Consider the following 23,075-nt stretch of genomic DNA (forward strand, 5'->3'; position numbering starts at 1 on the left):
TAAAGCTGGGCCACCATGCTGGTCTGTCACTGGGACTGTCTTGGGAAGGGAAGGTTTCCCTTTAAGCTTGATAAGCACAGTGGATGGAAAGCAACAGGTCAGCCCACATGAGAGCTGCAATTTTAATTTTGGTTCAGCCTTTTCTGAAAATAGAAGTACAAACAAAAGCTAAATGTCACTTTATTAAATAAAAGTTCTATTTCTTTTCCTTAGCTATTGTGAAAATGGCTTCATGCACTGCAACACAAACAAAGCTCCGGGTGTCTTCTTGCCAGATGTTTTCACTGATGAGAGGCCATCTGCAAGAAGTTAGTATGCTTAAAGACTGATATTTGTTCTTTCTCTCTCTCTCTCTCTGTTTTTTATCACCTCTTTCATTTCCTGGTGATCTGGAGCTGAGTTGAGGAATCAGAAGTTGCAGAGCTGGTAATGCTGTGTGTTTCTTTATAACCTCTTTTTGTTACAGATTAGAAACACAATGTTTGCCTGAAAGGATATGGGACTTGTTATATTCTTCTCCTTGGGATTATGGCTAGACTCTGTAGTCTCTCTGGAGTTGTAGAGGTTAACGGATCTCATCATTGTTATTTGAGGCTCATATGACATCAATAATTTATCATCTTAATACCTTCTGCCTCTGATTAAAAGGTTGCAGGCAGTTCTTTTCTCTGGATGGAGTTTAAAGGATTGGGATAGTGGAGGCAGTTTGAACCTGGGTCCCTCACAGACAAGGCTAGTAGGGATTTGCTGAAACTCCTCCATGTCCTTACCCTGCTGACAGAAGTAACTCCAAACACAGTGACTTCTATGGTAGGTTACCAAATATACCTATTTACGGCATTTGGACATTTTTTTTTCCCCATTCAAAGATTTTGAAACAAAGGGCTACATTTTGCCTTTACACCTTCTGATAAGCTTCTGATCTTCTGTCAGAAATGGATATCTCAGAGTTTGAAAAACTGATAACCATTTAGGCTAAGGTTGTCATTATTAACAGCCACCTTTATAATTATGCCTACTGGTGGAATTTGTTCTAAATACAATAATATATGAATCTGTTGCTTCTCAGAACATGTGTGTTGTGCTGAAATTGTTTATGTATGTTGCCCACAGATCGGAATGTGTTTTATGCTAAGGATTGAGACTAAACTTTTGAATGCTTTTTTGTAGCCTAAATGCAACCTAGAACAAAAGTGTTTATTTGGTAGAAGACCTTAGCAGAGACCTGCCTAATTTAGCTGAGCTCACATTGTTTTGAGAGGTGACATTACCTTTGTAATGTTACACGTACTTGTATAATGCAGTTGCTCCGTTGTATATGCTAAGCAAGTCATCTCTTAAAAGAAAACATTGGTCTAAGAAAATTACCATGCTAATGATTTTTTGGTGAATTTATATTTAAAGTAAAAAGGAGCTTGACATGCAGAGCACCCATGGAAAAATTTATCTGTCCTGCCAACAACCCAAGAGCTGAAGGGCTGGAGTGTGCCAAGACTTGCCAAAACTATGACTTAGAGTGTGTCAGCCATGGCTGCATATCTGGTTGCCTCTGTCCAAAAGGGATGGTAAGCAAACCTCTTTGTTTTCTTGTATTTGTTCTTTCCTATCAACAGTCTTCTTAAAGTTTCAAAATATGTGGTTGTGAAGAAGTCCACAATGACGCTGTCAAATATTGGCTGGTTTAGAGCATATATAATAGAATAGAAGTTGCATAGATGTATAGAAGATGAAGTTTGGTTTGTAATGACAGTTTATAACCAAATGGCAAGGAAAAAAAAAATGCTTTTTTTTTTTTTTTTTTTTTTTTTGTGACCAATTCGTATCCTTCTTCAATCCTCTTCCAAACTCCTCAGTCTAGCTGAACTTCTCCAGTCTCAAAGAGAGAGGTCGAGTAAAAAAGCAAACTGTAAATGCCAATGCCAAACCTTCCTGCTGATTCCAGTTATTTCCTGCTTGCTCCCTTGTCAGTTCTCCACTGTTGCTGCTGCCTTCCTGTGCTATGTACCAAACTGGGAGTTACGCAAGGGAAGAAAGAGAAAACTTCCCAAAATAATAATGCCACTCTTCTAGCTAGTAGGATGCTTTCTGGGCTCCACGAGTATTGTCTCCCACAACCCTAAAAGATAATCATATCGCTTTTTAAAGCCCTAAAGAATAAAGAACTTTTTTTTTTTTTTTTGTAATAGGAAAAGGATCAGTGCTTAGGGCTATCTGGATGGGTGAAAAATTGTGCATAGGATTACACCTGCTATGGTTGGATGGTTGGGATAATTTCAGACAGTGTGTGACTAGGACGGGGTGGATGATATATTACGTTCTTTTTAAATTTATGTGAATGGTGCTTTTGAGTCCTGTGCTCAGTAAAACTGCTGGAATAACAAAAGTTTGTGATATCTTATGCAGGAAATTGAGACAAAAATATATGCCAGATCCTAGAAAAGAGTTGAGCTTGCATCTTTATTTCATTTTAGATGTGAAATACCCTACTCTTGTGAGCTTTACCTTGATTTTTGTGGCACTTACAGACTTGCTGGTGCAGTTTTCTGATGCAGAGAAGCATACAGTAAATCAAGAGGTTTTCAAGTGCTTAAATCCAAGAAGGCTAGAAATACAAATGATTTCTTTTAATTTTACTCTTTTTTACCTGATAAAGTTCAGGCTCACATTAACGTGTGCTGGACATTTACTGTTAGTCAGCAAAAGGTTATTATTTCTATTTTGATAATTATTTCTAAGACTGAGATGTGTGTTTAAATTTGGGCTTCAGCTCTGGTGAATTGACTTCATCCACTAAACTTCATTAAAAAGGAATTAAATTCTGAAGGATATATTTTTATAAAAGATGTGTTTTTTTTCTATTCTTTATTTTTTCCTTGAAAAGAACTTAACTGTCTTAATAGAAACCAAAATAGAAGTTTCTTGACAGTGAATTCTAGCATGGATATTATTTTTTTGACAATAAACATTTGTCTAAATAGATACTGTACCATAATAAAATGTCATAATTAGACAAAAGCTTAGACTTCCAAAGTGTCTTGTAAATTCCCCAGTGAAAATGCAGAACAGAATTTGAACACATTCATATCAACATTGAGAAAAATTTCACCACAACTTTATTTATAAACAATTGTTGCTATTTTTCAGATTTCCATTTTAAAATACTTTTGTGAACAAGCTTCAGTTGAAATATGCCTTTGTCTGATCAGAATTACCTGGACATTTTTGATCTGTTCAAAGGGTCTGAGATTTGGATTCAGTTCCAAATTTGGCAATACTACACTGAGTGAATATTCACATAACAAATTCTGACAACTAGTCTATAGAACTATTTCAGCTTCCTTGTACTGAACCCTCAGTTTGAATATAAAATTTCATACTGTATTCCTTTTCAGGACATTTGAACTATTCTTGCAATGATTTTTTGCAACAATCGCTTGAGGAAGAAACATCCCTTTTCATTTTGGAATTAGAAATTGCAGTTGATTCTGGAGTTATGTGAAATATGCCACTGGATTCAGCAAGGTGGTTTGTAAGATTTTTATATAGAATTGGATCCAATTTTTAAAAACTAGTAAAATAAGTACCTTTAACCACTAGATGACAGTATAGTTCAGTCTTCAAGTCCCTAATTTCTCAAAGCCGTTATGGAATGAGCCAGTATATAAATAGTAGTTTATTTTAACCATTGCCATGCAAAGACAAGATCAAATTCCATGCTTTTGTTTTATCGATGCTGTCTGCCACTCATTAGACTCCTGGAGTTTGGCTGCATGGAAGAAACCCACTTGCTGTCAAAGAGACATTTTTCCTTTCCTCACATAATCAAAGGTCCAGTTGGTATCATTTGGAGGAAGCCTTCTCCTGAATGTTGAATTCTGCAACAAGTCTTTGCACTCACAGTAGTGGCTGCCAAAGGTGGAAGGATTTGGAGTGGTAACCAGGTTCTCCTTTTCATCCTGCCTCCATGTGCAGACAACATCTTAAAGACGTTGTGAAGTCATGGCTTACATGTTTTGACACTTGTACCAGAAGACCTGAGCAATAAAGGCACTGATAAAAGGTATCACTACTGCTTTTACCAGTCAGATGTGTCAGTCTCCATTATCATTCTTCTGTAAACCTGTTCAATTTACAAGCACACACAGAGGTAAACTACTTGTTTGTATGAATGTCTGAGAGAAGTCACAGCTAGGGAACATTCACGAGAATTTATATTTGTGTATATCACCACTCAGCAACTAGCCTTGCCATTTTGCTGAAGATTTTTTTTTCTCTCTCTGTACAGGACCAAGTACAAATAATGAATGAATCTCCTTGATTATATAAAATTGTTTTACGATCAGGAGACACATTTAAAGCCGTATAGTTTACATAAACAACTCTCCAGTACAATTTGCAAGTATATGTAGCTTTTAACATATAATTAAGTGCAGTCTTTTCCTTGCATATATGCAGGCTTGAGTTATTCATCCTAAACAGCAATCCATAACTCAAAGCTGAACACACAGATTGACTGCTGATTTTGAATAATGTATCTCAAAAAAAAAATAAATTAAGGATAAAATATAATTAAGGATTGCTCATGAACAGCACACTGGAGGTGGCTGAATTTGTAGTCTTAGATAGCTCCATCAGCAAATGTGATTTCATTCAACTGGAAAATTTGCATGAAAAAACTGACAATTATTCATTTTTTAAATTTATTTTTCTCATCAGAAAATGCAGAAGAAAAGTATTTTATTTCAATTGAAAAAAAGAATTTCAGTTCCTCTTAACTTAATATTTTCTTTTGGTTTGATTTATTGAAAATAAAAATATTCAGTGTGTTCTGAAAAGTAATTTTGCTGTTCTGACTTTGATCGTCTGGATGGTGGGAAATTCTCCATACTTGTCACTTTTTTGTAGTGCAGAAAAGATAAATCGTAACATATGTGCAGAAGTCTGAGAAAGTATATGCTTTCTCAGATTATTTTAGTGTACTCCAGGTTTTTCCCATTGGAAAATATTAATAAATATACAAATGGAGTGTTAACTACAATTCTGGGGAAAATTAAACTATTTCTAATTTTAAAATGTTAGGTAAAAGAAGAATGAATAAAACAAGCACCTTAATCAGAATTTTTTTTTCTTTTTCTTTTCACCAATACCTTAATAGAAGGCTATTTTGATTTTCCTTCTAGCTCTGTTGTATACTCTTGAGTTTAAGCACATCCTGTTTTAACAACAGACAGAGTCTGTTTAATGACAGAGTCTTCAAGAGCAGGTGGTTACCAGCTTCCTGGTACATGGGTCTGCCTTAAAAAAGTAAACTTCACATAGTAAGATATTTCACATAGTAAACAAGAGCTAATGTGGCTCCAGGCATGATTTTACTGTTAATATGACCGCATGTTTTGACTGGTCTATCCTAGCATATTTTTGACTTGCTTTTGTCTTCATGGAAACTGTGCAGTGCTGTTTTAGTAAAATATATATGCTACTGGGCTCTACTCTTGCCGATTTCCTTTACTTCTTAATTCCTTACTCTTTTGTCAACTTTGAGTTTCTGTTGAAGCTCTCAGGCTTATCAGAGAAAATAGAAAGAGAATTTGAGCTTCGACTGACAGTGAGATACTCACCAAAATTAGATTTATCCAGATAAATTCAGATTCAGCCTCAACAAGGGATAGTTTGGTTTGAAAGAATCTTAAAGTCTGCATTTATAATATTGAACTAGCTTTTAGAAGACTGTCAAGGCTTAAGAATTAATAGGACATGTTAGACAAAACAGGGAAATGGTGGAAATCCCCAAACATGTGACAGCATTATCAACTTGTCGATCGTTCATAATCTCATGGATGACCTCTTAGGAGTGTTTTCTTAAGGGTATGACACGGTGTGAACAGCAGCTATTCTTCTTACCACATTGTGTCTTTTCTTGTGGTAGCTTCTCCATACAATCTCAAACATATTCTGTCAGGTAGTCTGAACTGTTTAGATGTGGCATGTTGGGTGCTGTTTGTTTATGCAATGTTAAACTTCCACAGAAAATCCATCTGTTTCTGAATAAAGCCATATGCATTGTAGTAGTATATGGTAGCTCCTTCAACAAACTTGTAACCTGGCATGTCATGGAGTTTCCAGATAGAACAACTTTTAGAGATGGTGTAAATTTGACTGGTGGATTTTGTGTTACTGCTAACAAAAAGTGTAACTGTTTAGTTTCGCGGCAAAAATAATCAGTGTTTTTGTTAAATTCCAGATTGGATATTCATGTTCATGTTTCTAAATCTCACCTGCCCACTCTGCAGTGTTCAGAGAAGATAATCTTCTGCCTTTGCCGATGTCAATATTTGTTACATTATAACTTCAATGGCTATATGTAAAAGTACTAGTTTGTCCAGCTTGTAGAGCTGCGGATAGACTGTAACTAGCTTTGTGTGGATATGCTAGGAAGCAAGAAGAAGTGCTAATAGTCTTTTTGCAGGCACAAACTCAGTTCCAATTTTTGTATCCAGAGACTAGCCCTCAAATCTATTGTGGACAGCGTTGAAGCACACTCCAGAGAAATTCTGAAATATAATGAGTGTGAAGATATAAGTTGCTTTTTCCTTCATACCACCAGAAAAAAGCAATAAATTAAACACCCTTTGAAAAGGCCCATGGATGATATTCTCTGCCCTGATTTCTCCCTGTCCTTAGTGGAGTCTGAGTATGAAGCAGAACTCCACTTTGGCCACCTAGAAAAGTTTTTCTTTTTTTTTCCATCTTGCTTCTATCAGCCTGAGTTTATTTGGCGTAATAAGCCACAGAATGTATGGAGCTGCATATACATGAAGGGTCTCTAGACTGTGATATTTTTCTATTAGTAGTTTTCTGTGGCAGTTCTAGGACCCTGTAGGAAAAGACAGAGCTATTCTACTTTATTAATGTGACAGTTCATGGAGTATTGATCTTATTGGCCCAATTGTTAAAAAAAAGAATAATTTTTAATGATTTTACTGAAAGAGTTTAAAATGGGAAGGTGATGATGTCATTTTTGAAAGAGGCAGTATAAGAGGCGATCTCTATATCAGCATATCATGAATCAAGAGCTGAACATTGTCCTGGCTGTGAAGAGCTATATCCAAGTGAAAAACAGTAGAGCCAAACTTGATTTTGTTAGACTCTTTACTACTGGACATTTTCAAAATCAGAAAAATTGGATAAAAGAAATGGAAAAGACTGAGTAATCTACAAATATTTTTGGTGGGATAAATAGCTTACTGTGCAAAAAGAAACTAAAATTAATAGAGTAAAACTGAAAAAGGAAAATTGTTGCTGGGAATGACCCCTAGCTAGGATGACTGAGAAATAATGACCTATTTCTCAGTAACAAAGTTTATTAAAGGGTGTAATGATATCTTAAGTGAAATGATCTTTATCCTGCTTCCTAGTTAATAAGTAGGCATTTGAAAGAATGTGAATGATTACTACAATTTCCAGAGGCAGGTTGACAGGACAATGGGCTTTTTGGGGGTGACAAGGTCTGTTACAACAAATATTAATTTCTACTTGATTTCTTTTGGTTCTGCTGTTTTGCAACTCTCTTCAGTATTTTTCTTTCAGCTGTTAATCTAGTCAATCTCTGCTTTTGACTGCCCTTCTCATAGGCCATGCTTCAGTTTGCTGTGGGTAAGAAGCAAAGCGCATGCTATTCACCTGCTCTCTGCATTTGGGTTAACCGATTTCTCTTCCCAGCACCCTGGTTTTGGTCAAATTGAATTTTCTCATTAGTTCTAGTGATCTGAACTTTCTCATAGCTGTCTTGCAGCATCTTAAGCTAGTGTTCAGTCACTCAAATAAGGCTGTGTGTGAAATAAAGCTGTGTATCCATAGTGCCATTTGTATTAATGGCAAAAAATATTAACAATGCTACACCTTTCTTACCTCAGATTATCTTTTATCCTTTCCTTTATCCATATTTTCTTGCTTATATTCTCCTATGCACTGATACATACCAACAGACCAATGTGCTGAAGAAATGTGTCTTTCATTTAGGTGCGATATGAGAACAAGTGTGTTTCTCCTGAGAGATGCCCTTGTTTTCACAATGGAAGAGAATATGCCAAGGGAGAGACAGTGACTAATGACTGCAACACCTGGTGAGCCACTTCCACTGCATTTTTTTTTCTAGGCAGATAACATTGTTCTAAAAACTATACTAATTCCTTGCTTTATATACATATATATATTTATATAAATGTATATGTATTATATACGTATATATGTATATATGTATAAAGAACGTATATAAAGTATATAGATATTTATGTAAAGTCAAGGATTTCATGTCATGACGTAAATAATACAGATCATCATCTTCCTTTCACTTGTGGCATAAGTGCAGTATTTGTCAAAGTGTGCTTGGTACCTTGAAAGTAGATAGTCCATGTAAATGACTTCTGTAGCTAGCTAGTGGAGTTACTCTCCACTGCATTGCAATCTAAGTATAGGAGGTGCTCCGGGGTGAGAGGAACACCAGCCTTTCTCTCTCTCTCTCTCTCTCTCTCTCTCTCTCTCTCTCTCTCTCTCTCTCTCTCTCTCTCCCCTACTTGTCTCTTGATAAAAGGTTTGTTGATTCAGAACAATTTGCATGGCATTTTTACATTTGCTTGGATAGGAAACCATACCATGGCCTTGTGTAAGGTTTTGGCTGCTGGGCAATTCTTATCTCTTGCCTCCTCATCACATTCACTCTTTTGGAGAGGTGCTTTGCTCTCAGGTTTTGCTTGTATCAGGAAGGGTGCCATCACCTTAAGGGTTCTGGATTCAATGACTAAGAATGCAGGTCATCCAGTCATCAGGGATGTGGAAACTATCTTCTCTATGGACTTAGACTTCAGGTTCATCAAGTTATGTAAGCCTTTTGCAATTCCAGTACCTCTAGGAATTCATGGGGCTCTATGTATGAATGGAGTCAGATCAGAGAATTGACACCATAATTTATTGTGTGTTTTTTCATGAATCTTTGAACAACAGTGATTTTTAAATGCCATATTTTTAAATTACTAGGACTACTCCTAACTAGCCTAAGTTAGATTTGAGTATCATGTTTTATGTTCTTGTATAGAAATACTGACTTTCTAGTTTTTTGTGTGTTTGTTTGTTTTCTGTGCAGCTACTTATTGCATTGTGGGTTATGTATTACAATTAGACTTGGGAAAGACAGGTTTCACGGGAAAAAGATGAAGGAAAAGTTGAGATTTTGTATAGTGCAACCTACATTGCGTAGAACTGACTCAACTAAAAAGCAGACACACCAATAAATTTACTGAGGCAACAACAATATACTGTGGTGAAATATGAAAGATATTCTTCACAAATACCATACACAGTCTTTTTAATGTCAGTCATTCTTAAAATTGTAAGTCTTAAATTAGTGATTTTTTTTTCTAGTAACTTTTTCTGTTGTTGGCAATGCCATTGTAAGTAAAATTTCCTCTCATGCATAGAATATTTTTCAGTATCAAGGTCTAGGTTCAATATCAACGTTCAATATTACAGAAATTGTGTTTTCTTTTTAGTAAGAGCTTTCACCTCATTTTAGGATTTTTTTCTCGAATATGAAAGTGAAATTGCAAATTAGGGTCCTTTCAAATGGCAATAGAGCTGTTTGAACTATGTATGTTCATGATAGTTTTCAGGAAATATCAAGTCAAATATCATTTTGAAGGTGATATAGGAAATTATTATGCTTTGCAAATTAGTAAGAATTGAGAGACTGCATTTTGGAGGAAAACTTTCGTTTTCTTTTTTATTTTTTCACTTTTTCTACTGCTGTTGAAGGAGTTCTCATTCTCACTTGTTCTTAGCCAGATGTGAACACCTGCAAACACAGTATATGATCCAGAGGTGTCAGATTTGGCATTTATGTTCAGCTTGACATATGGGAGACCTAATTCATGAACAGCGGAATGTCTCCAACTCTAAGCTAGTGGCAAAACTTTTGTTATGCTATGTGTTGGGAATTTGTTGTAGAGTTCAGTGAAAAATTTATGAAGCAATAAATAGCAGAAATTTGCTAAACTTTATAATCTGTCTATGTACACAAAATCCTGATCTTGCTATTAACAGAGTTTTAATTGCAAATGCTACCCTAGTTTTCATGTTACTGAAATATCATTCTTTGAACAAAATGTATTAACATCAAGTGTTTTCAAAACTCAGTGGTGATTACTTGTGGGTTAGGATGTTATACTGGGACAGCAGTGAACACAGTTCAGTGCATGTTTTGCTGTGGATTAGCAATGTGATCTTGGGGAAAATGCTTCCAGTTCTTTTCTCTCTCCATTTCCACATCCATAAAGAAGGGGTAGAATTCTCCTTTCTCTGCCTTTACAGAAGTGGTATGTCTTGATTAGAAAATCCATGAAACAGTGATGTTTTCCATCATAGCATTTAGCTGAATGCTGTCCTGGTCTCAAGCAAGTTATTGCTTGTTAGATTATTACCATTATGTTAGACTATTAGATATTGTGTCAGAAGCTATTCTAACACACACAAGGAAATAAACTAGAAAAGTGTGGAAAATTTCTGCTTTGTTGTCTGTTGCCAGCGGCTGTCTCCGGTCTCAGCTCGTAGCTGTCTCTGGGCTCCAGCAACAAATGTGTTCACCCAGAGGTCGGACTCTCCGGGGCCATCCTACCCCACTAGGGGACAAACCATGTAACACCAATATGGTTGGAGTGCTGTTTATTGTTTACTGCTCACTACAGTTATACTCCTTTCGAATGCGGAAGCTTGCTCTGCCACCAATCAGCAACAATGCCACCCCACATGGCTAGGTACTGATTCTTCAAAGTAAGACAGCTGACTCACCTTGATTTCTGTTAACCCTTTGCTTTCCATAACATCGTGAGATCTTCTGAGTGCCAGGCCCTAAGCCTAAGTTTGGCCAAGTCAGCTTATGTCAAGCACGAAACCATATTGCTATATCTACAGTTGTCATTCTTTAAAATTTGGTTTGCTCAGCATCTTTCTAGTTATTGAACCTGCTGAATAACTGATCAAAAACCTGTGGAGGTCAAAGGGAAAATTTCCTTTAACATATCCATCTCCTTCAACAAGGATGGAAGGTCTTCTGGTTTGGCTGTTTTGCTCTCATGATGAAGGCTAAGGCTAAGTGCCATAATATTTTTTCTTCTGTCTCTTACACTGAAATCAATGGAATTACACTAGTATAAGATAATTAGCTGTCTTGCATTTTAAATATCCACAGGTCACTGTGAGTTAAAGTGCAAAAGAAGTAGTAAAAGCAAAACAAACTAACAGCCGAAAAGCAAGCTTCCCCTCTCTACATCACTCTTTTTGTACAATAATAACAGTACAGTTGAGCTACTAGACCATCAGGGATGTAATGGTATCATAACCCTAAAGGCAATTCAGAGTCTGATTTCTCTTTAGAATTCCCCACCCCTGAAAAGCCAAGATAACATCTTACTTTGCTTTGCATATTAGGAAGGCTTGTGTCACTGCTCCTATCATGAAAGGTGAGAGATTTAGCCTGGAATCGTATTCTTGTGTAGCCAAATGTGAATTTTCCTGTAGAGTGGAGGCTGTAGTCTAACTCCTACAATAGAGCTGTCAGGGCAATATCTTATAGGGCATTTCTTGCCCTTAGGTTAGTGTACCTGAGTACCTATGTAGAAAACAAGAAATGTATCTATCCATGTATGTATTTTTGTCAGACTGTGAGGTAAGATCTCCAATTGCTAGGTCAGGTAAACCATCTTTAGGAATGAAACTCATTTAGAAATGCAAAGATCTTGTTGAAAAAGCGTGGTTTTATACTTAAGTATGTAACCTGAATGAAAGCCATTGGACGAACTGATTTAGAGCCTTGGTCACTTGGTCCCAAAGTTGGTTGCTAGGGTAAACAGAATAAACATATGTCCTCTGGCATTAGTTAGATATTAAATCTACTACTATTTTGGCTTCCTGTGAGGAAAAGGAGACAGTACTGCAAATAAAAAAGGGTCAATTCATATTTAACCTGTAGTGGTCCTTAGAGTGTAATAAAAGTGTTTTGTGAAAGCATATTCTGAGCAGAGTAGGATATCCACAATAAAATGCTAATAGCATTATGAAATATTCCATCAGGCTGCATCCAAGCCTTTTTGTTTGTTTGTTTTTAAACAGGGAAACTCAAAAAGCATATTTATTTCTGTGTGCAACAGGTAAGAGAAAAGGAAACATATTTCTACCCTCTTAGTGCACTGTTTGGATTTGTGCATTCAATGCTAATGTCTTTTAATGTATGTTAATATGTATTAATGGTGAGGTTATCACTGGTTTCACGGTTGTATAGTGTAGTTATGGAAATCTGTCAGGGAAGAGGTATAGCAATCCAGGCATGGAGCCCTATAAGAACACATTCTCCAGCCTAAACATAGAAAAGATGTTCTGGGAACATGTCTGAGGATGAAAAACTGCAGAGATTCCTTACAGACCTCCCAACACCTGAGTTTAAGATGTGCAGGAGAACAACACTCCTATTTTGCCTCCCTTATGTTACTTCCTCATCTAGGCCTAGGGAAAAGGGGAGAACAAGGATCAAATCAAATTTCTCATAGAGAATTAGATAATTTGACTACTGGATCAGGATTTTGTTCCAGTAATTTACCATTAATAGTGTAAATTTTCTTCCATTAATTAATGAATGCCTATCCGTAAATACATGGACTGTCAGCAGGTAGGTTGCCCCTGTCAACTGGTAGATTGCCACAAGCTAAAAAATAAAATAAAATAAAATAAAATAAAATAAAATAAAATAAAATAAAATAATGCCTAATCCAAAACAATAAACCTCTACCAAAGCAATCACCAAAAATTTACATCAAGATTTCTCCTTTTTTTTTTTATTGCCTGCTTGGAGTACTTAGAATCTTTTTTCTTTTTTTAAATTTGTTTTTAATTTTCTTTCTGAATTTTTTGTGTGTGTGTGTGTGTGTTAAGAATGCTAAGAGGGTGCACTAAGCAAATTGTTGTTGGGAGTATATATTTCATGCCAGACTTGCTCAAAGGCAGATTAAGAGGCTAAACAGGCCCAACTGACTTCCTAGGTCTCTTAATCATCTTCATTGCTCTATGCTGGTCCTGCTCTAGAAGCTCCACTTCCCTCTTGTACTAGGGAGCCCAGAACTGCACACAATACTCCAGAGCTGAGTAGAGGTGGAGGATTACCTCCCTTGACCTGCTGGCAACACTCCTCCTGATGCAGGCCAGGATCCCATTGGCCTTCTTGGCCACAAGGGCACATTGCTGACTCATGGTTAACTTCTTGTCAACCAGGACTTCCAAATCCCTCTCTGAGGAGCTGCTTTCCAGCAGATCAACCTCTAATCTGTACTGGTGCCTGGGGTTATTCCTGCCCAGCTGCAGGACTTTGTACTTGTTGAACCTCATGAGGTTCCTCTCTGCCCAACACTCCAATCTGTCTAGGTCTTTTGAAACGGCAGCGCAGTCCTCTGGAGTGTCGGCCACTCCACCCAGTTTGGTATCGTCTGCAAACTTGCTCAGGGTGCACTCTGTCCCCTCGTCCAAGTCACTGATGAAGTTGAACAGCACTGGGGGACGCCACTGGTCACAGGCCTCCATCTAGGCTTGGCCGTGTTTATCACCACCCTTCGAGCTCTGCCATCCAGTCAGTTCTCAATCCACCTCACTGTCCGCTTGTCCAGTCCACACTTCCGGATCTTTCCTATGAGGATGATATGGGAGACTGTGTCAAAAGCCTTGCTGAAGTGAAGGTAGACATTCTAGGAATGAGTTAATTTTTAATATCTTTGGTTCCATTGAAAATACCAATAAAGGCAGGTAAAGTCATTCTGTTCAGGAAAGCTTGAAGTATGTACTTATTGTGTGGATCATAGATGCTTGACTTACTTAACATTTTTAAAGAAAGGTGATAGAAAAGGAAATCAAACTGAAATATCAGTCTTTTGCACTTAAAATAAAATCTTCTTCCATCTAGGAGTTTGCATCATTAACTAAATCTGTGCCCTTTTTTACGAGAACTTAATTACTGCCACTATTGCTCAGAAAACTTGGTCTTGCGTCTTCTCTCTAGTCCAGAATACCAAAGTCTCCTTTTCATTAACTCTGATATCTTGATTGAAGATAAAGCTTAGTCAGTCTCAAATTCTTGGACTCAGAAGAGAGGTTACCCATGTCTCCTAGGCAAGCAGACTAGAAGACAAAAAGGCCTCTTCTGTCCTTAAGCTGCACAGATCTATGAGGGTTAAAAAAGCAGTTTTTGCCTAGTTATTTACTGTGTTTGGTGCCTTTAGTTTTGAGTGCTTGACTAAACTTGAAAATGGTTCCATTTTCATGAAGTGCTGAACACACAATATGCTGAAGTACTGAGCCCTTTAAAACACCTTAAGCTGTGAATCCCCAAATCCTTGGGTACTGCTGAACATGTTGCCAGCGTATACTGAGTATGAGCAAAACTTCTGACAGGTCGATACTGTAGGATACAAAATAGTAGCTTACCACTATTCATTCTGTGTCTTTGGAAAGTTGTGAGCACATGCAGACAGCAACTTTTGTTAATCCTCCTTGTTTAAAGCACCTTGCCTTCTCTTGGTACTAGATACATTAGAAATAATGGTAACTCACTAATTTGTTTTCTCTGCTAGTGTGTGCCATGGTCGAAAGTGGGAATGCACCAAAAATATATGTGATGCCACCTGCTCTGTTATTGGTACAGCTCATTATTTGACATTCGATGGATTGAAATATAAGTTTCCAGGAGACTGTCAATATGTATTAGTTCAGGTAAGAACAAAAACTGTTGCACAATACTAAGTTCTTTTTGAAAAGTATGTTGAAATATAAGGTGTGTGAAAGCAGGACAGATTTCTAACATTTAGATGAATCACAGTAAAATGTAAAATACATTCATAAACCTTATATATGGCAGAGCATAGTAATGAATTAAAAGATACCTAGAGAAATATGAAGATTGCATTGTGTTCTAGAGAGGTGAATTAGCTTGTCTAGCTGACAGCCATAAATATGAGCACAGCATGGTACAGAAAGCTATCTGAAAGTCATATATAACAAGGAATTTTAGGTACCCTAAATCAACCTTTCTCTGCCTCTTTGATGATTTATCTATCTAGTAAGTGGCTCAAAGAATGAATACTGGCAGTCCAGTAGGTTTACTACTAGGTCTTTCATTCAACCTGAGTGGTGCAAAAGTATTGAGTGAACCTTTACTAAAGGCTTATGGAGCACAGACTCCATTTATTCACTTTTGCAGAATCACTTTCCTACTTCATGCATCAGCCTGCTTAGAGTGAATTGACAATATCTGTTTTCTTTACAGTAAAAAGTAGTGGGAAATAAAGACAGAGTACGCTAATGTCAGCCTGTGATTTGTGGAATCAGCCAAAAATGTAGGGAGCTAAATGAGGTTAAGATATCATCTACAAATGCAAATCATTGTGGATTTAAAAATATGTGAGGAAAAGAAGAAATATTCCTCTGAATTTTTGATCTAAAACTAGATGGATCCACTGATAGTTGCTAACAAGAGTCTTCTGCAGTTACAGAGTGCCATGTTTATTGGATGGGTTACTCCTTCTCAAATATTTTCCCCACAAACCCTTTTCATGTAGCACCTTTCTTCTTGCAGTACTTCTTGGACAGGAATGGGTGATCAACCAGTCGATTCTGGCACAAGTTAGAGTTTCCTATAAAGATCTCATGATCTGGTACCGTAGGTTCAATACCTACAGTACTGGAGAAACACTTAAAAAGAAAATGAGATGTGTTTTTCTCAAATGACGCACATGCAGAACTGAAGAAAGGGTTCTTCTTTTTCTTAGAAGGTGTATACCTAGAATTAGTATAAGGTCCGATAATCATATAAATATAGTACTAACTCTCCACGCACCTCAAAAATACTTCCCCAGGAGCAGATTGACATTACTATAAAAGGTGAGAGAACATGGACATCAAAGATTTTGCTTGAGATTATGCAGCAAATGACTTTTGAATTCATTTACTTTTTTTATTTTTATTTTTATTATAGCATCTGAAATGCAGTCTTGTTTTTACCATTAAATGCATAAATATTTGTGTTCTCCTGTGTACACTGTGACCATTATATATCTTTGAAACACAACAGTTACTATAACAGCACTAAATCTCCCCCAGAAGAATAACTGCAAAATATGTGCGTGTGTTATGATGGGCCCTGTGTGCCTCATTTCTTAAGGACTGGAACACATTAATGTAAATGTTAAGCACAAAATAAATTAATATGAGAAAAAATGCCTTAGCAGCCCAACGGTGAGTGCAAAGAGTATTCTTTGAGTCTTCTTTGTCTCCAGAGATCTATATGTGTTTCTTTCTAATGTCCCTAGTACTGACTCATTTGTTTAATTTTGTCTGATAGGATTTCTGCAAGGATGATTCTGGGACATTCCGGATTCTTATTTCAAATGAAGGATGTGGCTTTACTGGAGAAAAATGCACCAAAAGGGTTATCATTCTGTTTGAAAGTGGAGAGATAGAGTTGTTTAATGGAAACGTATGTACTCTTCTATTTCTTTTCCCTTTTTAAGGAGTTTGTTAGGGTTTTGGACAGGTTAGAAACAAGAAGAATGAACTATCTCATGCTTTGTGGTTCATGAAAATTGGATCATAAAATGAACAGATTTGCAGGACTATAATTAAGCATTTTGTTCCTAGGGTCATAATGCCAATTTGGTATTTCTGCTTGATAGCAATAATTTTTTCTTGGAGAAGAATGATGTTAAATGCAAACTCCTATGAAGAACATCCTTAACCTGGAAGGTATAAGTCTATTTCAAGCAAGGTTAAATGTAAGAGAGATTTAAGAAGTGACTAGCAAAACTTCAGATCTAATTCAGCCATCCAAAAGAGAAAGCACACTGGAAAAAGAGAAGCCATGGTTGATCAAATTCATATTGCAAAAGCAAGTATCAGCTATTCTGTCTCATGTTAAAAAGTGTCAAATGGAAAATCCATATGACAAGATTCTTCTTTTTTTTCTCCTTGCCTATCAAAAAACTCAAGAATGGACCAAGAATCACCTCCACCTTCCATCTTCCTTCATGACAGGAAAAGCGTTTTCCAGAGAGCAGAGTTCAGCTCTCTGCCTTGGGCATTTTAAGAATTATGACCATCTGTGTGTTCAAATATTATAGATCTATAGTGGATTATAGAGTTTTCCAGTTTTCACAAGTACTATGCTCTGGAATGTCATCTGCACTAGAGTTTTGCAGAAGTGTTCAGAGTGAAACATGAAACCAGTCTACATTTGTTTTTTTTGGGTTAGCAGACAAATCCATTTTTTTTTATAGCCTGCAAATTGCTGCAAATTACTATGTGTGCCACTGATGCTTGAAAGGAACCTGTAAAATATGACCATTATTAATAGTGTCTCTGTGATGCATCTTGAGAGCATATGATCATGATGCATGACAGCAAACATGTTGAAGAAATGAGCATAGATCATTTTGGTTGCCCAAGCAGTTCTGTATTTCTACTACTAACCAGATTTTTTGTTACTACTGTCTCAGGAGCACAAAATTGTTGCAGTCTTGTACTATGATAATAGTAATATATAATAACTATAAAGATGATTATTCAATTAACCTCTGACTGAATATTTAACTGGTCAGTAACTGAGTCTCAGTCCTCTTTATCAGCCCAGTCCTCTTTATCAGGCCTTCTGTCTAACAGTCCTTTTTTTGTACGTCGGTATTAATGGTGTTTGAATCTTAGGAACATAATGGATGGACATGGCCTCATATAAAATTATGGAAATATGATAAGACTGAAATATATACTTTTATCTCAGTTTGCCAAGAAGCGTTATTTTTGAGGCAATAATTTATCCACAGCAACTTTTTTGTGGTAGAGATGAGCCTGTACTCAGGCCGTTACACATACCATATTTACGGTCTTGCAAGTGCTGTAGAGAATCTGTATGGTGTGAAGGAACTGTCTGTTTTCTAGTAAGTGGCATAACTTAAAATAGCCCTTAATGAGCAGATATCCCACTGAGTAAGTGGCCTACAAGAAATAAGGTTTAGGGACAATGTTTTGTGATTTTCACACTGTCACAATACTGTGATTTTCTCGTTCAGGTAAACATCAAGGTACCTCTTAAAGATGATAAGAATTTAGAAGTCATGAAATCTGGCCGTTATTACATCATTTTGCTGGGTAAAAGCATCAGCGTAACGTGGAATCTAGCTATGGGAATCTCAGTTATCTTGAAAGGAAATTTCAAAGTAAGTATGTTTTGTTTTATTTTCTATATTCACTGAAGAATACACTTACAAGTCTCCACAATGAGGAAGGGGGGGTAGCGTTTCTATGTAGATGTGCGAAGTGATTTCCAAGGAGCATTAGGAACTTGCTTGAAAATGAAACGGTTTTCTCATAATAACTGGGCTGCCTTCCTTGGAATGGTGCTTCAACTGTAAGGGCTAAACTCTGGGTCTTTGACAAAGAGTTATGATAGAGAAGAAGAATGATAATATACCTCAGAATAAGTGTACCTTTGACAGAATAAGTGTATCTTTGAATTGAGATAACTTCCTCTGTGTACATGAAGACCAATATAAGGAGCCCGATTTGCTAGTGATGCTGGTTGATAGAACAACTTGTTTCAGAAGGAAGATAGGGTCGCAGGGAAACTTATGACTCCTTGAATGCACACCAAATAAACCCAACAAGTAATACTCGTCAGATGCTTCCTCTTGCAAAGACCTTGGAGACAGACTGGCCCTTCTTTCCTTCTGTGACAGTTAAGCCTAATGGGCATAGGAGTTGGAATCTTTCTCTTTTAGTGAACTTTGCAGGGGCATGGATAATTGAGCTTTTAAGCCTTGTAACATTAAAGCACTAGACTAAAAAGGCTTCTTAATAAAACTCCAAGTAGGTCTACAGATGGAAAATTCATGTTTTGTATTTCTTTTCCCTGCAAGGATCAAGTGTGTGGTCTATGTGGAAATTTTGATGGAATCCAAAACAATGATTTGACCAGCAGCAATGAACACCTTGAAGTAGATCCAATTGACTTTGGGAATTCTTGGAAAGTTAATCCATACTGTGCTGATGTCAAAAAGGTAATTCTGAAAGAGCTTTGAAAACTGATTAATAGTGGTATGGTGTCACTGAGAAGTAGACAAAGGGTTTTGAAAAGGATAAAAAATATAGAAACAAACTTATGCCAGTTTTTTGCTGGATCATATATTTTCTTGAAATCTGATAAAAGATCACTTATTTAAGGCCTCTGTGTTTTAGAGTGCGGTACAGTCTATTCATAGAATTTGCCAGTCCAAAAAAGTTTGCCAGCTAGAAATTCAGATATGCCTGGAAATCTCATTTAACCTAAAAAAGCAGTTGCAATTTTCAACAGGAGGAATTCAGATAAAAATTTTGTATTTCTCTATCCATACTTCTGTACTTCAGATCTTAGTCTGTCCACTTTTGAACTGCTGAATATACAGATTGCTTACTTTCTAAAGTGTTATTAGTTTCAGAGCATGAAGGCTTGTGCAGAAAAAGCAAGATATAGTGGTGAATCAACAGTGAACGCAAAACTTTATTGCTATGCTCCTGACTGCCTCTGACTTCAAGAGGATTATCTTCTATCTGGAAGTATTATCTAAGATATCCCTATTATATGATTTTACAGGGTACTAGTTCAGAGCCATGTACACTTGAAAATACACTTCTTTTTGTCTAAACAGATATTTTTGAATGGATCAGGTTGAATTTTTGCTGACAAAACTTTGCTGAAACCAAAAAGTAAGAGGAAATGCCTTGAAAAAAATAAATACATTGTTTTGACAGTTGCAAAACTGTATGCTTTATTCAGATGAAACAGAAACTTTTGGCTTGAAAGTTTGCCTAAATTTTTAGGCAAATATTTTTATGAAAATAAAATAAGCATTCCCTTAGAATATCTAAACAGGAGATAAAATAAATAAAGTGTTTATGTCCGATGAAATGAATTATTTTGGATTGGGTCAAGTTGATAACTAAGTGCAAGTGTGCCGTAGCCACAGTATTATCCTGCTAAATGTGTTTTTTTTTTTTTTTTTTTTAACATGACTTGACTGGAGCACAGGAGAAATAGCAATAGTAAGCAGTGATATTGCTGGCCAAGACGGGGGACTAGTTGTTTAAGTTTAGTAAGTCATAAGTTAAGTTAAAGTAAGTCATAGGTGATAGGACACAGAATAATCTACAGTATATGTCATTAATAAATACTTTGTCAATTACTTGTGCTCCTTGGTCTTACTTGTTAGCTAAATTAAATTGGAGAGAGGGAGACTTCTGAGCCATTTCCCTTCAGCAGTGGTCTTGGATATTGGCTGCTAAATATGCCAACAAGCCCTCTGGAAAGCTGTGAGTGATCATTTTTCAAAATGGATGTTTGGCACAATGTGACCCACTGTCATCAAAATACCTGTATATTAAAACTACCGCATACAAGGTAGAGCTGGAGAAAATGTAGCAGGTGCCCTGCTCTATTCTGTGTTTGACAGATTGTCAAACTGCAGGGTTTGTCCCTGCAGTATAGAAAGTTGAAGCTTTATTCATATTTGTCATGAAAAATGTCTAGTTTTTGTGGTTCTCCTGTAACAAACTGATATGGTCCTAAAGGTCCTAGGGTCCTGAAGATAGGAACTGAGGACTAATGCAATGTCTGCTTGTCTCTTGTTATATTAAGCCCCACCAGGAACAGACCTTGGTATCCACACTGTGCAATGGCAATGTGGTGAAGCAGGTGATGGTAGAAACTTCATGTAGCATTTTGTCCGGAGAACTTTTTGAAGCATGTAAAAAAATCGTAAGTCTTGACATGCGTTTTGCATCCTTCTGTTCTGCATGATCTGTGCTGATACTGTTGACAGCTGCTGGGAAAAGTGTCGATTGTGCTAATGGCAAGCAAGTGTCAGAGCAGACTAACTCTGTAGATGGTCTCGTCTCTGCCTATGGCCTGTAGCTAATGCTTCATCAGAAAATTCAGAATACTCCCTAGTGGAAAGCTACAGAATAACTTGTGCTTGAAGTAAATTTTATTTTTAAAACACTACATGATTGCTGCATGAAGCAGTTGAGTTTTTTTATTTTTTAAATCTCACAGCTGAGCTAATATAATGCCATTCTAACTGTGTTCTGCATTGCAATTTCAAAGCTGCACAAGTATGTGAACAGGGCATAGACTGTATAGTTACTCATAAGGGGTATATTAAGGGACAGAAAACTACATGGTCCATAAGAACTTTGCGAACTTGGCATATTTTAGTTCCTGCTAACATAAGCAGAGAGAGATGCACTGATTCATGTGTCACCTTAACTCTTGTCCAATGGGGCAGGCAAACCACCTCCAGGTTAAATAAGTCTAGAGAAAGGAAATGAGGAGAATCGGTGAGTGTCCCATAGCACATATTTTTTTTCTAGGTGAATCCTGAACCATACATAGATATTTGCATGTATGACACCTGTGCTTGCGAATCAATTGGGGACTGTGCTTGTTTCTGTGACGCTATAGCAGCCTATGCCCACGTCTGTGCACAAAAGGGTGTCATTGTTCAATGGAGATCACAAACCCTGTGCTGTAAGTACCAGATGGACGAGGAAGATTTGGCAATGGCTTTCTTGGGAAGTAAACTGAAAAGATTCAAGTTCTTTATCAACAAGCCTAGCTATGCTAGACTGTTCTCACTGAAGTCCAGGGGAATTCACTCTTATGGGACTGAACGAGCAAACATTTCATCTTATTTTTCTATTTATTCTATTATTCTATTTTTCTATTTGTGTTCAAATGCATGTAATAGACTGTGGAAAAATTAGAGAAAGAAAAAGCTTCTATACTTTTTTTTTAAATCTGTTTTTTTTTTGCAATTGTTTTAATCAAAAATAAATATCTCTGTTATACGGCAAGTATTTCATTAGATGATATCAATGTAAGGGGCCCGCTTCTCATGTGGTAAAAATATACATATTTCTGTTTAAAGAAATAACTCTTTCTCTATGCGTATGTCATCTCCCTGGTACAAAATTTGATGCCATAGTTCTAAGAGACATGGTAAGTTCAGGTTTGATCATTTGGTTTATTTGTTACTGATTCTTTTACAATGTAGCACAAAGCTGTGAGGACCTAAATTATCAAGAAATAGATTATCGATGTGAATGGCGATACAACAGTTGTGGACCTGCTTGTCCTATAACATGTCAGCACCCACAGGCTTTGGAGTGCCCTCTGCAATGTGTGGAAGGATGCCATGTACACTGCCCTGCAGGTAAGTCAATCTTTTGCTTTAAGTGGTTATCTTTTTCTGTACTACTGCTGTTACTTGCAGAGTCCATTTTTTGTTTTTCCCTGTAGGTTCCTGTTGCAGGAAAAGATGTTTTACAGTCCAGAAATAGTCACAGATTTGTACAGCTGGAGATTGAAGAAGATTTATATATAGCAATTAATTCCTTAATAAGTTTACTGTGTTTTCACTACAATTTCTTACCTCATCTGATATGGCTGCCAGAATGATCCTAGCTTTTTAATGTATTCTTTGTAATTCAAGGCCTCTCTCCTGTGCCCTCTGGTGCTCCTATTGTCACTCAGGCAGAAATTTTCTTACCTCTGTAAGTTGCTGTGAAGCAGAAAGTTGTTATGAAATCCACACTAGGATTAGAGTTTGTGAAACAAGCATGGTTCATGGAGGGTATGCAGTGGTATTTAAAGGAAGAGAATGAGATACTCCTAACAGAAACAAGAAAGGATGGGAATGGGATGACAAGAAAAGAAGATAGGAGGAGGATTAGTGTTGTTGTAGTTGTTCACAAAGCGGTGAAGTAGGTCATGAATTTCTGCTGGACGCTTGTATATTGCTCTCTCTCAGAGCGGCTACTATAGCGGAGAAAACCTGTTGTCCTAACCTGCTTACAGGCACAAGCCTTCTGGCGCTCCCATGAGTACCTGGTAGACATCCACTACTTACACCTTCACCGCCCCCCCCCACCAACTGGCTTTTAGAAAAGGGAAAAGAAAACCTGAA

The 23,075-nt window shown here is 36.9% G+C and overlaps 1 protein-coding gene across 2 annotated transcripts in view; it reads left to right on the forward strand.

Moving 5' to 3' along the window:
- Positions 1-23,075, forward strand: part of VWF (von Willebrand factor) — a 126,512-nt gene that overhangs the window by 35,850 nt on the left and 67,587 nt on the right. For both annotated transcript variants that reach the window (XR_015914061.1, XM_010225239.2), the window contains 10 exons: positions 214-308; positions 1,405-1,565; positions 8,020-8,123; positions 14,661-14,799; positions 16,427-16,561; positions 18,147-18,293; positions 18,993-19,133; positions 20,747-20,866; positions 21,481-21,637; positions 22,164-22,322. Coding sequence is in view for 1 of the 2 variants with exons in the window: in XM_010225239.2 (XP_010223541.2) it covers positions 214-308; positions 1,405-1,565; positions 8,020-8,123; positions 14,661-14,799; positions 16,427-16,561; positions 18,147-18,293; positions 18,993-19,133; positions 20,747-20,866; positions 21,481-21,637; positions 22,164-22,322 (1,358 nt within the window). In the remaining variant the exon portion in view is untranslated. The remainder of the gene's footprint in view (positions 1-213; positions 309-1,404; positions 1,566-8,019; positions 8,124-14,660; positions 14,800-16,426; positions 16,562-18,146; positions 18,294-18,992; positions 19,134-20,746; positions 20,867-21,480; positions 21,638-22,163; positions 22,323-23,075) is intronic.

This window comes from Tinamus guttatus, unplaced genomic scaffold, assembly GCF_059628265.1.
Source record: "Tinamus guttatus ecotype Peru unplaced genomic scaffold, ASM5962826v1 Tinamus_guttatus_pri_ptg000753l, whole genome shotgun sequence".
In the NCBI taxonomy this organism is placed as follows: domain Eukaryota; kingdom Metazoa; phylum Chordata; class Aves; order Tinamiformes; family Tinamidae; genus Tinamus; species Tinamus guttatus.